This window comes from Rhinolophus hipposideros, assembly GCF_964194185.1.
Source record: "Rhinolophus hipposideros genome assembly, chromosome: X".
NCBI lineage: Eukaryota > Metazoa > Chordata > Mammalia > Chiroptera > Rhinolophidae > Rhinolophus > Rhinolophus hipposideros.
This window is the reverse complement of record NC_138046.1, coordinates 7,267,406-7,285,079: the sequence shown is the minus strand read 5'-3', so window position 1 is coordinate 7,285,079 and position 17,674 is coordinate 7,267,406. Positions and strand designations below refer to the sequence as shown.

Genomic DNA, 17,674 nt, shown 5'->3' with positions numbered 1-17,674 from the left:
TCGCCTCGCCTCGCCTCTCCTCTCCTCTCCTCTCCTCTCCTCTCCTCTCCTCTCCTCGCCTCGCCTCGCCTCCCCTCCCCTCCTCTCCCCTCCCCTACCCCGCCTCTCTCTCTCACACACACACACACACACAATGATGGGGTACGACAGACATGCAGAAGCCAACTGAAAGAGCTCCCAATGGCCAAGCTGGAACAATTTGAGCAACAAAATAAACAGAGTAGTATTGGATTATAACCAAAAGTATAAAATAAATATCCAGTTATAAATAGGTGATTAAATAATAAATAAATGGGGGAGAAGAGACAAGCTCTGTACAGAGAATTCCAAATAATTGATATAGGTACTTGCCCAACCCCCAAGGGCAAATGTTACCCCCGTCCTCAACTCTGGGCTGCAAATGGTGACTTTGGTCCAAAGAGGACAGGCTGCAAAGGGGAGCGAATTACATTGAAAGTGGAGACAACTGATGAGCAAACTTGACGTCAGCTAGGTGAGCAAGATTGACATGGACAGTGGCAGTCATGCTGAGTGCATGGCACCTTGCTAGGATGTGATGGGAGGGCGCTTCACCTCCGTGGTCCTCCTTTCCATAGCCATCACCCCATCTACTCAGGACAGAAACAGCCAGCAAATCCCCAAGGAGCAGTCCCCTGTCTGAGAGGACAGTCACAGCCAAGAGGAATCTAAGGAGATATGATTCGTCATTACGTCTCCTTAGATTCCTAGCAAGACGAATGCAGTGTGGGATCCACGAAAAGGACCTGAGGGTCCAGCGAAGGAACCCTGCACAAGTCAGCAGACTTGAGCTCATCTCAATGTACCATCGTGGCTGATCATTGTAACAAACGTACCACGCCAATGCAGACTGTCAGGTGTGGCTGTGTGGGAACTCTCCCTACTGGCCCTGCAATCTGTACATCTGTCGTGCGGGGTGGCCTGCGGGGCCTCTGGTCCCGCTCCGCACATAAGCACGCAGGACATGGTGAGGCCAAAAAGGAACACCCACGGAGCCACAGGTAGGGGAGTCACACCACTGTAGTCTCGCTGGCGGCACTATACTCTCACTGGAGCTGGAGCCACACTGTCCACAATCCGCCATTCTAACTGCAATCCGCTCTTGCTAGCCCCCATTTGCTACTAGCGTAGCCACCGCAGTTATATTAGTGGCCAATGGCTCACTGGTTACAGCTGACAGCCAACTAGCCACAGCTGATGGCCAGCCAATCACAGTTGACGGCCATTTACTACCTGAGCCAGCACTTTCCATGTGAGGCCCGAGAGCCTGGAAACTGCACTCCTGCCTCTGTCCCCACAACATCTAAAACGATTCAGAAATTTTGTTACAAGTTTATTTCAAATAAAACCAAATATTACAATCCTCTCCAGGTCTGTGTGGATAAGCACAGCAAGGGGTGCTGTGCAGGGGTGGGGGGGGTCAGGTTGCCCCCTCGTCACCCCCAGCCCCGGGTGGGGGTCCTGGCGCCATCCTCCCTTCCCCAGCTGTTCGAAGCACAAAGCCCTTCAAGGTGGACTCCAGCCTTCCCTTTGTTCCCAGCTAATTCTAATTCCAGAGCTCCTTGTAGCCACAGCCTCCCGCAGAGGAGGCACACCCCTGTCCAGCTGCTGAGGTCCTCTCAGGTTAACTGGTTGCCCCAGGGCTGGGCGCCCTCCCATCCAGCCCACTGTGCCACCCACCCGGTGGGGTCTGCACCCGTCGTTTGTGAGCAGTGGGTCCAATTCCCAAGCATCCCTGGACAATGGGAGGCCCCCTTCCAGCGCTCCCTCCCTCCCCACCTCTTCCTGGCTCCTTCTCCAACACCCCCCCACTGCCTAACTGGCCTCTGAAAGGCTGCCCACCGTGGCTGCTGCCTGGGGAACACTTTGCTTCTCACCCAGGAACTCCTGGGTGAGTTCCACCCCCATCCCCTCCTGCACGTGCTCCGGAAACAGCCTTGAAGGTCCGTGGACACAAGGACCTGGCAGGACAGGTGGAGGCTTAGATGGGGCTGCCAGGGACAGCTTCCTGGCCCTCAGCTGGGGTCCTGGGGCGTCCTCCCCAGCAGCTGCTGTCCCCAGTGAGGAGTGCAAGATACACCTTCGCAAAGCCCTGAGAACCCATGGGCTGGAAATCCCTCAGCCTTTGTTCCCCTTGAGTGCCCAGCACCCCTGATGAGCTGCCCCTGGAATATTGTAGCTATCCCTATCAGCTGAAACACTTCCCCCAGGCTGCAAGGATCAGCACATCAGAGGTCAGCATTCCAGCCTCCAGCTCCCACTTCAGGAAACTCCCTCTTAATCATCCAACCAGAGGCAAGGGTGGATTCATGAACTTCTACCACCTCACAAGCCCAGCTGCCCTGGCTGGGTGAGGGAGGACGTGCAGGTTCGGGTTCGGGTTCAAGGGCTCCCTTGCCTGCCTCTTTAGCCTCCTGGGACAGGTGGCAGCTGAGCTGAATCCTACAGGATCAGAGGGAGGTCAACAAAGAAGAGGCACCCCAGGCAGTGGGCCCTAGCATGGGCCAAGGGCAGGGAGGGCAGGGAGGGCATGGACGGCTGCCCTTCAGTGCTGGGGAGCCCGTGGGCCAGCTGGTGCCCAATCTTGTAGCCTTGGAGAGGAATTGAGCTTGATCCCTAGTATGGAGAAAAGCCCAAAGAAGAGCAGACAGGGAGGCACTGGTCTGATCGGTGCTGCTGAGAGAAGCATGCAATGCATGGGCCTCGAGGAAGAGGCCACTGTGGGGTCCAGGAGAACTGGGGGGGGGTAGACTGGGGGAGGAGGAGGAGGACGGGAGATGTGGCCCTGTCGGGGGCCTGCTGCACCTCCCAGATGTGTTAGTCCCGGCTCCAACATGGGAGATACCCTTTGAAGGCCGCAACCTAGAGCAGTGGGAGCCTGGGCCCCAAGAATCCCAGAGCTCACACAGGCCATTGTCAGCAGCCACCTTCAGCCAGGCCACCTCCCTCTCAGGCCACTTTCCCCATGTGCCATCAGCTCACCCACGTCCTTCCCCAGCTATTGCTTTCTCTCCCCACCACACTCCTCGGCCAAGCATGATCTTCAGTTCTTGAAAGAGTCACCTGCATGCAGACGCGTCCTCACTTCCCCTTGCTTCTCCCTGCACTGTCTGGCCTCTGCTCACATCTCCCCATCAGAAGCTGCCCTCACCCAGGGGGCCTGCTGCTCCAGGCCATCTATGGGCACTTATTTGTCTCCAGACCAGCTTTAGTCCTAGGCTGGGCCAGAGAAGACTCAAGTTAGGGTCTTCTGACGAGCAGTGCCACCTCAAGGGTCCCCAAGCCCCCTGGGTCCCCCCACATGCCTCTTGAGGCTCCTCCAGCCAGCCTGGGTGGAGATGCTGCCCCTCCCTCACCTAGCAGGCTCAATCTGGCTCTGACCGGAACTGCTTTTCTTCCTAAAGCCGCTGGATGGCTGAGCGTTTAGCTTAACGGGATAAGCCATCTGGGGACTGCAGCACAGTCATCAGGGAGCCTGGGACTTGGGGTGGGGGGCAATGGACACTTCACATATTCGGTCAGGACAACGATCCCTTCCTTTCCCACCCCATGGCTGTTCTTGGCCCTGGAAAATTCCAAACAGGCTGCTCAGCTGCCAGTGGAAAGGCAGCTGAACAACCTTGCTCTTGCTGGGAAGGCCTGGAGGTCCCCAGGGAGAAGAGTGCCAAGAGTGGGGAGCTAGGACCTCCCAGCTGAGGCCTTTGGGGAAGGGTCTGTGCACCCAGTAGGCACCAGGGGGCAGCCTTACCCAATTCCTGTCTGTGTCTTCATTGGGTCTGGCAGGGGTCGGGGCAGCGGGGTTCCCTATGACACCCACCTTGGTGAAATTGTGTAGACTTGTGCCTCAGCTAGGCGGGCTCCCCTCTGCCCCTTAGAAGACTCACAGAGATCAGTCACCCCAAGAGCTGGGACCTTGACTTCCACCTTCCAGGGCTGCACCCCTTGGGAAAGGCTGAATGCCCAGAGGAAGCAGGGTGGTAGCTGTGGCAAAACCTAAGAGCACACCTGCAGGCAGACATTCCCACCCCCAGCCTTTCCCTTGCTGGCCAGCTGGGCCCAGCCCTTCAGGAGGGCAAAGCACCCTGCACCCCCTCTGGTGCTCAACACTGGCCCAGCCCCCAGCCGGGAGTCAGAGAGGGGCCAGAGATGGTACAGGCTGGAAGAAGGGGGAGAAGGAGAGAGGGGACCAAGGATGGCTGGAAGGCAGCCAGGGAAGCGGCTGTCCTACAGCCGGGAAGGGCAGGATACGAGGGGCGATCTGGGCCGGCACTAGGCCCAGATTAACCTGGGGTCTGGGGCGGTTTGGCCCCTAGGGAGGAGATGCTGGCGGGCGCCCCAGGTAGCAGCCATCCTGCTTCCCGCAGGAGCGGCGTCTCGTCCTCGGGAGGAGGGCGGGAGGAGGTAGGCGGAGTGATGGGGAGGGCGGGAGGGAGGGAAAGATGGAGGAGGGGGAGGGGGAGCGGCCCAGTCGTGGGGGTGGGGCGACGGTGACATCACCGCGGAGTCTGTTCTTAAGCGGCAGCCGGTCAGGCCGGGGAGGAGAGGGACGATCGGAGCGCGGTGGCGAGTCGCTGAGCCCGCCGCGGCCCAGAGAGCGGCTGGAGCCGCCGCCGCCGGGAAGGAGGGGCGAGAACGCCCGGGCCGCAGCCGCCGCCGCCAGAGCCGGAGTCGCCGCCGCCGGAGCCGCGGGCGAGCCAGGCAGTCGCGCGAGTCCGGGCCGGGGCGGGGGGCGCGGGCCATAAGCCCCTGCTCCGGCCGCTGCTTGCAGACAGTGGGCGCCCAATGTCTCCCGCGCACCGCTAGGCTGAGCCTCGGGCCGGGCGAGCCGCCGCCACCGCCGCCGCCCGAGCCGCGGGCAGGAGCCTCGGGAGCCGCCGCCGCCCGGCCGGGCCCCGCCGCCGCCCGCGCGCCCCCGGGCCCCCGACACACATGAGATTCTTCAGGCTCACTTTCAAGTGCTTCGTGGACTGCTTCTGACCGCGCCGCCCGTCCGCCCCGCACCCCGCCCGCCGCCCGCCCGCCCGCCGCCCCGACCCCGGCCCGGCCGCCACCGGCCCCCGGCCGGCCCGCGCCTTCGGGGCCCCCGAGCCGCCGGCGCTCCCCGCCGCCCGCACCCCGGCCCGGCCCGGCTGCGCCGCCAGCCGGGGCCATGGCGAAGAAGAGCGCCGAGAACGGCATCTACAGCGTGTCCGGGGACGACAAGAAGGGCCCCCTCATCGCGCCCGGGCCCGACGGGGCCCCGGCCAAGGGCGATGGCCCCGCGGGCCTGGGGGCGCCCGGCGGCCGCCTGGCCGTGCCGCCGCGCGAGACCTGGACGCGCCAGATGGACTTCATCATGTCGTGCGTGGGCTTCGCCGTGGGCCTGGGCAACGTGTGGCGCTTCCCCTACCTGTGCTACAAGAACGGCGGAGGTGAGCGCCCCCGCTCCTACGCGCCGTGGACCCTCCCCTGCCCGCCGCGGGCCCCACTGCGCGCCCCACAGGGGCGTAAGGGCGAAGTCCAGAGGGTGGGGAAAGCCCCCAGGGTGGTCGGGGCCAGGGCCACCCCTCGCCAGCAGTGGCCGCTCGGTTGCCCAGCCTGGCGGCGTCCACCCCCTGGCTGGTCATGTGCCTGGCAGTGTGTGGGGGGAGGGAGCCAGGGAGCCTCCGGCCCAAGCCGCGGGGCTGCCTCCCCAGACTCCCGGAGCTCCGGGATTGGCCACTGAGGTGGGAAGGCGAAGCCTGCCCCCTGGGGGGGCTCCCAGAGGTGAGGAGCCCTGGCTGCCCCCGCCAGTCAGACACACAAGTGGCACATTGTGTGGGCCCCCCACGTGTGCACACACGAACACACACACACACAATGGGCCACTCTGTCCCTCCCCCTCCCCTCCCTTCCCCTCCCTTCCCTTCCCCAGCTCCTCTCTCTTCCCTTCCCCTCTCTCCCCTGCCCTCCCTTCCCCACCCTCCCCTCTAGCCTGGGCCTGGAACACTGGGTGCCTGAGCCAGGCTTGGGAAGCCTGCGGCCTGGGCCGCCCGGCGCCGCCGCTGGACACACTGCATACACACCCCATGCCCACTTGAGTGCCCCAACCCAGCTTAGCAACAACCATGGGCACGCGAGTCCTGTGACTGTAAAGCAGCACCAGGGTTGGTGGAAAGCCATGGTGACTGGGTGATAGGTGGGAAACTGAGGCCCAGGGTGAAAGCCTTTGCCCAAGGTCATACACAAGAAGGATGCTGGGGCCAAGAGCCAGGCAAGTTGCTGAGAAGCCCAGCTTCTGAGTAGTGGAGACAGTTGAGCCAGGGGCAAGGGGAGAGGACCTGTGGAGTAGGGGGGAGTGCATAGGGGTCTACTGGGGCCCAGCTCCCCCCGCCCCAGGCCTGTGGTCTCTGGCCCTGCCCTGCGTGCTGCTTCCAGAACCGGGTGGCCTCCCCTACAATGTCTGTCGTAGCTCACTGACACCTTCAGACACCACCACCCCCAAGTCCACTGGCAGAGGACTGCCACCCACCCACCCTCTTCCCTGGACCTTCGCACTTGTAGGAGAGCTTGTAGGTGCAGGGAAGGCAGGGGCTCCCTACCCTCTCCCAAGCCAGGTAGGCCTCTGGGCCTGAGCGCCAGCCATAGCGCACATGCACATGCACACACATGCCCTCGCCGCCTTTCCTTCCTGTGCTGCCTGGCAAATGTGGAACTGCGACATGAGGGATGGCTTGTGTGTGCAAGCACGTGCATCCTCCACGCCCGTTAGGTCACCCTAGATGATTGTGGAGGCAGAAGCCTTGTGGGCATAGGAACCACCGCCCCCCCGCCCCCGCCAGCCCAGGGAAATGGGCCACAGCACCCCTTCAATACTCCACCCCCCAGGGCCGTTCACCTGGGGCCTGTGAGTCAGTGGCCACCCCCTGCACTGATTCACTCAGTGGGAAGTTATGATGGAGCTTGGGTGGAGCCTGGAGCCGAGGCTCCACCCCAGCCTCCCAAGGCTTCTGAAAACTGCGCTGGGCCTGCACAGCCTGGCTGGGGGTTTGCGTCAAATCCTCGGCCTGTGTGTCCTCCCTCAGGTGTGTTCCTTATTCCCTACGTCCTGATCGCCCTGATCGGAGGAATCCCCATTTTCTTCTTGGAGATCTCGCTGGGCCAGTTCATGAAGGCCGGCAGCATCAACGTCTGGAACATCTGCCCCCTGTTCAAAGGTGAGCAGCCTTGGGCCAGTCCCTCTCACTCTCTCCCTCAGGGTCCCCTCCCCTTTCCCACGGGTGGGGCAAGGCTGACACCCACTTGAGAAATCTCGACCCACTGATGGACCACCCCCCCAGTCAGGAAGGGGAAGCTGGAGATCATGGCGGGAGACCGCCCATGACCTTGGGCAGGCTGCGGCTAGAGTAGGGGATTGGATCCCTCCACCAGGGTGAGGACACCCAGGCCCAGCAGGGCTAGGGACAGACCCTGTCAACCACACTTGGCTCCCTGGGGCTGAGTGGAGAGTGGCTGGGTGCGAGAGACGATGGCTGGAGAAGCTGCCCCGGGCGAGCTTTCCCAAGGCTAGAGGACCAAGTTTATATGGGAGCCTTCGAAAGTTCAGATCTAAAGGGAAGAGCTAATAATGGCAGAGATCACCTTAGAGCCCCTTCTGTATGGGGGCAGTATTCCCCTATCATCTCTCAAGGCCTTGGGAGGAAGGTTTTAGTGTCCCTGAGAGGCTGGAACACAGAGAGGTAAAATGCTTGGCTGAGGTTGCCCGCTTAGAAGGGGACTGACTCCCACAGTTCCCCAGCTCACCAGAAAGTCCCCCAAGCTGCCGAGTACCGAAGGCTACGGGGGACCAGATGGAGGCTTGGCCCTCCTTCAACTGCTGTGGTGGCAGTGAGACCCAAGAGAAGGGGAAAGGTGTGTGAGGCTAGGGAGTTGATGGGACTTAACGCTCAGATGGGGGCAGGGTGGAAGGGGCTCTGCCTCGGGTCTCAGGAGGCTGCAGGAGGCGAAGCCATGAGCAGGGGCTAACGTTTGGCCAGGGACATATTGGGGAGTTAGCCCAGTATTGGGACACTTGCCCAAGGGAGAGTCCAGAGGCTTGGTCAAGAGCGTGACAGAGAAGGACCTAGTGTGATGGATGGATGGTGGGGAGGGGGAGGACGGCAGATGCCGGGAGCAGGCCAGAGAAGACTCTGCACCAAAACTGCCCTGTTCCTAGGCCTGGGTTACGCCTCCATGGTGATCGTCTTCTATTGCAACACCTACTACATCATGGTGCTGGCCTGGGGCTTCTACTACCTGGTGAAGTCCTTCACCACCACGCTGCCCTGGGCCACGTGCGGCCATACCTGGAACACTCCTGACTGCGTGGAGATATTCCACCACGAAGACTGTGCCAATGCCAGCCTGGCCAACCTCACATGTGACCAGCTTGCTGACCGCCGGTCCCCCGTCATCGAGTTCTGGGAGTGAGTCAGGCGCTTGTGGGCCAGGCCGGGCCCGCCCCTCTCTCTGGGCTCCAGAGGTGGCCCGAGTCTGCATGGGGGGATTCGCAGCAGGAGTCAGTCCTGGGCCCTGCCTGCCCTAGGGAGAGACCCCTCAGCCTAGTCCTGGTGGGAGCCGGGAAGTATGGGCCTTGCTCCATCAGCACCATTTCTCACTCTGGGCACCGTCACTCTGTGGTGCCAGCCAGCCTGGGGGAGGGGGATGGCTGCCAGCCCCACCGCCTCTGCCCAGGGACTCCTGGGCGCCAGGCACATACTCTGTGATGCCTCCAGGCGGCAGGCTTGGGCCGGGGCCCAGCCCAGGTGCTGAGGAGGGACCAGCTGGACAGAAGGGCTGCAGGAGGGGGAGCACCACCCCTGGAACAGCTCCTAGTCGCTTTGCTCTCTGCTGGCACAGCCCTCATGGGCTCTTCCTCCCCCAGGAGGAAAGTCTTACGGCTCTCCAGGGGGCTGGAGGTGCCAGGGGCCCTCAACTGGGAGGTGACCCTATGTCTGCTGGCCTGCTGGGTGCTGGTCTACTTCTGTGTCTGGAAGGGGGTCAAGTCAACAGGAAAGGTACAGCTGGAGGCGGTGGGGGGGGTGTCTGCCGGGAACCAGTGTTGCACCGGGTGGTGACCGGACCGGGGTCTGTGCCCGAGGAGGCGGCGGGTACTTCAACCCATGCCACTTGATCCCCACCCCATGGCTGCACAGTCCTCCCAGCCTCCAAATCCAGGCCCAGCCGCCTTCCCTCCCCAGGGTGAGGGACCCAGGCAGCAGCTGCCCTTTCCCTGTGTCAGGGGTCCTCATCCCCACCCTCCATCCCCATTCCTTCCTATTCCTCACTCACTACCTGAGTGTGTTTGGACGGTCTGGGGGGACCTCTCCTATGGCCCTCTCTGTCCCCCGACTGGCCCAGGCGGGAGTGTAGACACATGCCTTCCCCAGAAGCTGCCTGTCAGGTTCGGGAGAAGAATGTGTAAACAGAAGCGTAAGAAGACAGTGTGCCAAGGGCCGAGTGCCGTGGCCAGGTCCCAGGAAGGCTGGCACATTCCCAGCAGGGTCCACAGAGTAGCCGCTTCCTGAGCTGGCGGCCCCATTGGGCGCGAGACAGACGCCTGTGCCTTCCGTGTCACTCTTGTCTCTGTCTCTGGCTGGCCCACTTCTAATCCCAGCTACCGACGACCCCACCTCTCTGCATAGGATAATCTCGAGTCAGACACGGGAGGTGTAGGGCCTGCCTCCAGGCTGATGTCCCACTCCTGGCCCAGGGACGGGCCCTGCCTCTGTCCTCCCTCTCAGGTTACATGTGCTTCCCATGGGGTGCTGGTGCCCCAGAGGAGCACCTGGCTTCCTTTGGGAGGAGCCCTGGCTCTGAGGAGGATGAGGGGGCTCTTCCCCCTGGCCTCCCTCCTGACCTCTGACCACACTGTCCAGTGGGGGTGACGTGGCCTGCTCTTCTCAGGCTGCCCATGCTGGGGGCTTCTAAGGAGAGGTGGGTGCTGTAGGTCCCCTCTGAGCACCCTCGCCCTCCAGATCGTGTACTTCACTGCTACGTTCCCCTATGTGGTCCTTGTTGTGCTGCTCGTGCGTGGAGTGCTGCTGCCTGGCGCCCTGGATGGCATCGTCTACTATCTGAAGCCTGACTGGTCCAAGCTGGGGTCGCCTCAGGTGAGGTGGAGGCGGTGGGGTGTATACGGGGAACCAGCCCAACAGGACACTTCACACGTACTCTTCCCTGGCCCATGTCCAGGTATGGATAGATGCCGGCACCCAGATTTTCTTCTCTTATGCCATTGGCCTGGGCGCCCTCACAGCCCTGGGCAGCTACAATCGCTTCAACAACAACTGCTACAAGTAAGCACCCCTGCCCTGCCCTGCCCTGCCCTGCCCACCCGTGGGCAGCAAGCAGGCATCCTAACCAGCCCCCATGGTCTCCTGTGTCCCCAGGGATGCCATCATCCTCGCGCTCATCAACAGCGGGACCAGCTTCTTCGCTGGCTTTGTGGTCTTCTCCATCCTGGGTTTCATGGCTGCAGAGCAGGGCGTGCACATCTCCAAGGTGGCAGAGTCAGGTAAAGACCCCTGGGCCCCAGCCTGGCCTCTGGAGCAGCAGCTGCTGTCCTCACGTGCCATGTATAAAAATGCACATGCAAATAGACATTCTGAGAAATGAGAGAATTCAAACTCAACTTGTCACGTCGCTCTGGGCCAGAGGCAGGCCTGGATAGCAGCTGCAAGGAAGGCACAGCTGTTTCAGCCAGCCCAGGGCTGAAGCCCTCGTGGGCCAGGCCACGTGGAGCCTGAAGCCCCTGGCCATTCTTCCCCAGGGGCCTCGGGGTACGTTCTCACATTTGCCAGAGTGTTGCAGAGGGAAAGGAAGGCCTTCCCGGGGTCTAGAGTGACCAGAACGCCAAAGCACACACCCCACTCTTATGGGTGGAGGTCTGCCGAGGGCCTGCAGGATTCTTCCAGCGCCCGGTATGGGACACCCACAGGGGCTTGAGTGGCCCAGCAGTGCTTTGACGAGAGGAAAGGCCCTTGGCCATGGGGTGTCCTGGCGTCCTCCACTATTCTGGTAGCACAGGGCAGGGGTGGGGGGACAGCACATGAGCACAGACCACAGGTGTCCACATGCTGTGCCTTCGCCCGCAGGGCCTGGCCTGGCCTTCATCGCCTACCCCCGGGCCGTCACGCTGATGCCCGTGGCACCACTTTGGGCTGCCCTGTTCTTCTTCATGCTGCTGCTGCTAGGTCTCGACAGCCAGGTTTGCAGGGGAGGGGTAGGACAGAGGGGCTGGGCAGGGGTAGGGGCCGGGGTGGGGTGGGCAAGAGGCGCGGCCTGAGCGCCTGGCCACAGTTTGTAGGTGTGGAAGGCTTCATCACAGGCCTGCTCGACCTCCTGCCGGCCTCCTACTACTTCCGTTTCCAAAGGGAGATCTCCGTGGCCCTCTGCTGTGCTCTCTGCTTTGTGATCGACCTCTCCATGGTGACTGATGTGAGTGGGGGCAGGGTGGAGGCTGCCTCGGGCTCCCCCCCCCCCCCCCCGCTGCCATCCGCCACCTGCCCTGACCTGGCTCTGTCCCCAGGGCGGGATGTACGTCTTCCAGCTCTTTGACTACTACTCAGCCAGTGGCACAACCCTACTCTGGCAGGCCTTCTGGGAGTGTGTGGTGGTGGCCTGGGTGTACGGTAGGTCTGGGCTGAGGGGCGAGGGGGGCCACGGCGTGGGGCAGGGGTGGCGGGTCTCCAGCTCCGGCCCTCCTGCCTCACCTCACCCCAGGAGCTGACCGCTTCATGGACGACGTGGCCTGCATGATTGGGTACCGGCCTTGCCCCTGGATGAAATGGTGCTGGTCCTTCTTCACCCCGCTGGTCTGCATGGTAAGGGTTAGGCAGGCTGGGCTAGACCGGGCTAGGTGCCACAGGCCAATGGCTGAGCTCCAATTCACCCCACAGGGCATCTTTGTCTTCAACGCCGTGTACTCCAAGCCACTGGTCTACAATAACACCTACGTGTACCCGTGGTGGGGTGAGGCCATGGGCTGGGGCCTCGCGCTCTCCTCCATGCTGTGCGTGCCCCTCCACCTGCTGGGCTGCCTCCTCATGGCCAAGGGGACCATGGCTGAGGTTAGTTCCCTTCTGTTGGGTCAGGGCCTTACCTCCAGACTGCCTGCCCACAGGGACGGGCCATTGTGCCAGAAGCCTGGGGCCGCCAGCTCAGACAGGGCTGGATGGCAGGAAAGCTGGCCCTCCAGGGCCATGGAAGGGGGAGGAGAGGCTTGTCATTAGCTTCCATTCTCACAACCACACAACCATCTCCATGGTGCAGCAAGTGGGGCCTGGTCAGTGTCCCAGGAAGAGCAGCCAGCCCTGGGCCGAGTTGGTGGCAGGTGGCGGGAGTGGAAAGAGGCCAAGGACAAGCAGGTGCCCCTCCCCGGGGGCTCACCATGTCCCTCTCTCCTGCAGCGCTGGCAGCACCTGACGCAGCCTGTCTGGGGCCTCCACCACTTGGAGTACAGAGCTCAGGACTCGGACGTCAGGGGCCTGACCACCCTGACCCCAGTGGCCGAGAGCAGCAAGGTGGTGGTGGTAGAGAGCGTCATGTGACAGGCAGCTGGCTCCCAATGCCAGCTCTCCCTCTTGTAGCCATAGCAGCCCCTGCTTTAGCCCCCCCACCCTCTCCAGGGGCTTGCCTTTCCCTGACACTTTTGGGGTCTGCCTGGGGGGGAGGGGAGGAAGCACCACGAGTGCTTATAACTAAAATAACTTTTTTCCATTTTTAATAAAATGCCAAAAATATCACAACCCACCAAAAATAGATGCCTCCCCCCCCAACCAAGCTGGTGCTCACGCTGCTTCCCAGGCCCTGCCACCTGCCCTCCCCTTAGTGCCCGCTGCCGATGCCACGCCCTGCCCACCCTTGCCTGCCTCTCCAGGCTCCGCCCAACACACCCTTGGGGGGCCCCCTCACTCCAGAGGCAGCAGTGGCAGCTTGGGGAACAGAACAGGAGAGAGGAGGAGGAAGGTGAGGGAGGGTCAGTGGAACCAAGGTGAATATTTCAACTGGGCTAGACCCCTCTCCCCATCCCTACTCTAGAAGCTTCGAGAGCCAGCCAGCAATGGAACCTTCTGGTTCCTGCGCCAATTGCCACCAATATCAATCGTGTGAGCTTGTGTACGAGTGCGTGTGTGCGTGAGTATGTAGGGAATATATAGATCTCTATCTCTTAGCAAAGGGGACTACCAGGTGGAAACTGTGCCTGTGGGCAAATGAGGCTTGTATTTTGCACATTTTATAAAAACTTGAGAGATTTTTCCGCTTGTATATTTCTAAAGAGAAAACAGACCCCAGACCCCTCTCTTTGCCTGTCCCGGTCCCTTTCGGCCCTTCCTTATTCCTCTGCCCCAGCCAAGGAGTGTGACTTTATAGATCTAATTTTCATAGGCAAAACAAGAGCTTCGAGCTGTCGAGTGTGCGAGTCTGTCGCGTGGGTGTGCGTGTGTAGTCCCCGGCCCCGGGTGGGTGGACAAGTACACGGGAGGGGCCTTGGAGGGGTGTGCACATAGCCCCTTTGCCCACAAGTCGTTGGGGGTGAGCAGATGCGGTGTTGTGTCCCAGGGATCTGGGGCTGCTCACCTGGCATGCTCAAGCTTGCCGACACCCTGCCCCCTGGGCTGGGCACAACGGCAGGGGTCTGAGGTGGGCACCAGCCAGGAAAGGGATCGGGGCTTCCCTCCCACCTGCCAGCTTAAGGCTGATGCACTTGCCACATCTCAAGTCTTCCGTGTAGCGGCTTTACTTACCCACCTTGGTCACTCCAATCCCGAGACAGCCGGGTGGACCCTAGAAAGTTGACCCCCGCACCCTGTCATCAGCTGGACAGATGAGGCTGGGTGAGGGGGTGGGGGCAGCGGGGACGTTCTTACTGTGCTAAAAGCCACTGCAAACATAGCAATAAAAACATGTCATTTTCCAAAGCTGGCTCCTGCTCCACCTCTGCTTGTCTGGGTGTGGGGGGGGAGGGAGATGGGACTGGAGGTTTTCAGGGAGGCCTCCCCACCTAGAGCTGCTTCCTGGGGCAAGTATTTGTTCTGAGGGTGTGTGCCCCCACGCTGTTCCAGGACCTGGAGAAAATAGAGCAGGGGAGGCAGCGGCAGAAAGCCTTTTCCCCACGGAGCTGACATACTTGGGGAGAAAGGACAACAGTATGGGAAAGAGGAACACGGAGCAGGGCAGGTGGGTTTGAGGTCATGGAAGGTACGAAGTCACGAATATAGAGACTTTCCAATGACTGCCTAAATGCCACCCTGAACAGGTGACTTTCCAAGATGCAGGCAGCGAGTGCCAGACGAGGTGGGGAGGCCAGAGAGGAGGCTGCAGCAGAGCCCCGGGGAAGGTGATCGCGGGATCAGGACTCTTACAGGGCAGGAGAGAAATCTTCGGATGAGAGACCAGTTTGCAAGGCAGAACTGAGACTGAGCATGAGAACCTTAAAGGGTGGCATTGCCAGGCCCTATGCCGGGCAGATGAGGAAATTTGGAGGGGATGGTGGTGTCATCTGAGAGGAGACCTCTCTACACAGCAGCTAGAAAAGGGATCTACATTTCTGGAAAGTCAGGACTGGAGAGAGGACTTGGAAGTTCTCAGCACATAAAGATGGCCCTGGGGTCCCTGCACCTGGACGAGCTCGGCAGGGGCGGCCGAGTGGATGGAGAGGGAGAAGCCACCCAAGCGCTGAACCCTGCAGCCCTGAGACACTCAGAGGCAACAGAGAAGAGGGGGAGCGGACGGTGGAGACAGAAGGGGTGGCCAGCAGCGTGGGAGGGACCTCGAGAGTGCTGAGCTGATCCTGGACCGTGTGTGAGGACACCCCCCGGGGGGCGGTCTGGGAGGAGGGGGTCATGGGCTGTCAGATGCTGCTGCTGGTCAAGGGAGGGGCCGAGAACTCGGGCTGGGTTTGGCGACCGGATCATGGAGACCTGGACTAGAGGTTTGGGGGGGAAGGGGCGGGAGTGCAAAAGCCTGACTGGAGTGGGATTAAGGGATGGAAGCAACTCAAGTGCCCGTGGACAGAGGAAAGAACAAAACGTCTCCACACAGTGAAATATTATTCAGCCTTAAAAAGGAAATTCGGACACACGCTGCAACATGAAGCTTGGGGACACTATGCTAAGTGGAAGCAGCCAGATACTAAGAGACAAATACTGTATGATTCCATCGTGGTCTCCAGGGTAGTCACATTCACAGATAGCGTGAAACGGCTGGTGCCAGGGGTGGGGGAGGTCAATGGGGAGTGAGTGCTTAACGGGAACAGTTTCTGTTTTGCAATGTGGGGACAATGTGAATGTCCTTGACGCCCCTTAGCTGTAATCTTCAAAATGATTAAAACCAACATTTTAGGTTACATATATTTTACCACAACTTAAAAGAAGGGGTGGGGAAGAACAATATCCCTTGTTCTCGAAGGTGTGGAGACAATATACCCATTCAGGGCCTTGCGGCTTCAGCCCTGGGGGAGAGCAGGGCACTGTATCCAGTCATGGGAGGGAGGGCAGCATAAGGCCTGGGCACGGGGTGGCTGGGGCCAGCTCAGCCAGCAGCTGGGGCGGGGGTGCTCACGCTGCATGGCAGCCTGGCCAGAGGGGACAGTCTGCTGCACTCGAGGCCCTGCCAGGCCAGTCCCTGCTCTTCATAGCCAAGGCATGGTCCCCCCCAGTGAGAAGGGGCTTTAGCAGTGCAGCCAGGGCAGGCTCTGGCTTGTGGTGTCCCCATGACGTGCTCCGACGGTCACCTGGAACCTGGACGGGGGTTCCCCACAGAGCTTGGAAAGGCCTTCCGAGCCTGTGCTGACACGCAGACTGGTGCCTCCCCTGCAAGCTGGCCCCTGCAGGATGCCTGACAACTCTTCTGACCCAGCCCTCGTCCCACCCTTCTCTTAGCGCCTCTCACTCTGCACACGCTCAGCTCTCGCCACTCCCACAACTTCCAGAATCCTGTGTGCTGGCAGCTCCCGAATCTGCGGCCTGGCTCTCCCTGGCTGAGAAGATCCCCCAAGCCCTGCCCTCAGGGACTCCTCCCCACCGGCTGCACGGAGCCTGGGGTCACCCTCGGGCCCGCTCAGCTCCTCACCCCACCCTGGGCTCACACCAACTGTTTTAACTTCACTCTCCCAACAGCAGCCATGCCTTGGCTCAGGTCTTTGTCACCTCTTGCCAAATAGCTTCTACACCACCTGCCACAATAGCACCCAAAACTCCGAATAACATCAGCATCAGAGAACTTGACAGAGGGTGGACCGCTTGGCCAGGGCCAGGAGAGCTGTGGGCGGGCACCCTTTACAGGACGCTGCCCCAGCCGTAGGGGCTTGTAACACAGGGACTGGCCTTCCAACTGGGACACAGGAGGAAATGGATTGCTGGGGGAGTTCCGCTCAGAGTAGAAGGCTGCTGGAGGAGAAGAGCACCGACGACGGGCCTGAGGGGCTGGGTCCCATGGTCGGCCCTGCAGCCTAGGCTGGGCAGGCACCCCGTTCTCCACCTGAGTCTGTCACCCACTTGGCTGTCTCATCCCCCCAACCCCCCTACACAGCTTTCTCCTCTCTACCTGGCCTGGGGCCAGGTGCCCAGGGGACTTACGAGGCCACCTGGGCTGGCCAGGGAAGAACCCGAAGGCACAGTTTGGACTCTGGCCTCTAGAAGTTTGGAGAAGGGTGAGCTCAGGGAGACCGAGGCTGTCAGAGAACACTTCCTGGAAAAGCAGGAAGAGCCTTCAACCTTGGCATAGCAACCGGAGGGTGACTCCCATGGCCTTTCCCCAACAGGTACCACCTTGGGAGAGGTGGGGAAGGAACACCGGGGATGGGAGCCACCAGCCCAGGCCTGGCTGGGGCAGGAGCACAAGGCTGGCCATCAGCGCCACCACCTTCAGGGGACCCCCTAATTCCAAAAGAAAGTACCCCCCACTTGCTGGCCCAGCCCGCTGCCTAGTTCTCAGGACCGGCAGCCCAGCCACCCCTGCTCCAGCTCTCAGGCTGGCCCTGAGCACTAGACCCTGCTTGGTGGCGGCCACCTGCCGAAGCCAGCCGAGGGGAACACCGAGGGGCAGCGGGCTGGAAGGGCAGGCTCTCCCAGCAGGCTGCTGCATCTGCCATGTTCTCGGGGCAGCACGCCGACCCACCCGGAGGCCCTCCCCTCCGCGTGGCTCTGCCCTGGGCTAACAGGAGGTCACTGCCAAGGGCGAGTCTCCTCTCAGCTGGCATTACTCAGAGGCCATTCTGCAAACCTTCGGGGGGGGGGAAGGCAGGGAGTGACTGCTGGCACTCTGCCAGGTTCTATCTGTCCTAAATGTGACCAACAAGACCCGGAGGAGGCAGACGAGGCTGCCAACTGGAAGCCCCACCAATTCACTGAGTCTCCCAAGCTCCCCCTGGGCCCAGTGGCCAACCCCCAGGGATACCCACAGGACAGACACCCCAAGGAGCCATAAAGTGGAGCCCGGTCCGGGGAGCAGGAGGTGGAAAGGTAGAGGGCAAGTGTGCATCTGGGCCCAGTCTGGGATGGGGCGCCCTTTAGGGCTTAGAACAAGTTGGAAGGAAACACTAGAAAGGACGAAGACGGGGGTGGGGGGTGGGGGGGGTGTCTGTCAGAGCTGCTCACTCCAGGGCGGGGGAGAAAGAGACCTCCTTGCGACTTCAGTTACATGCACACACCACGGA

General features: G+C 61.4%; 1 protein-coding gene across 1 annotated transcript; it reads left to right on the top strand.

Moving 5' to 3' along the window:
- The first annotated feature begins 5,052 nt into the window (after positions 1–5,052).
- SLC6A8 (solute carrier family 6 member 8) lies at positions 5,053–13,942 on the top strand. Its single transcript, XM_081044054.1, has 13 exons — positions 5,053–5,429; positions 7,062–7,193; positions 8,192–8,441; positions 8,900–9,032; positions 9,993–10,127; positions 10,210–10,313; positions 10,407–10,531; positions 11,112–11,224; positions 11,317–11,454; positions 11,546–11,648; positions 11,740–11,840; positions 11,916–12,086; positions 12,426–13,942. The coding sequence occupies exons 1-13, from the start codon at positions 5,168–5,170 to the stop codon at positions 12,564–12,566; spliced, it is 1,908 nt and encodes a 635-aa protein (XP_080900180.1). The 5' UTR covers positions 5,053–5,167; the 3' UTR covers positions 12,567–13,942.
- Positions 13,943–17,674: the final 3,732 nt, after the last annotated feature.

What these genes read in the sequence shown, in the direction of transcription:
- SLC6A8 (XM_081044054.1), top strand. Translation starts at nt 5,168, where the DNA reads ATGGCGAAGAAGAGCGCCGAGAACGGCATCTACAGCGTGTCCGGGGAC. An exon ending in GTGCTACAAGAACGGCGGAG is followed by an intron (nt 5,430 to 7,061) that starts GTGAGCGCCCCC and finishes GTCCTCCCTCAG; the next exon opens with GTGTGTTCCTTATTCCCTAC. An exon ending in CATCTGCCCCCTGTTCAAAG is followed by an intron (nt 7,194 to 8,191) that starts GTGAGCAGCCTT and finishes CCCTGTTCCTAG; the next exon opens with GCCTGGGTTACGCCTCCATG.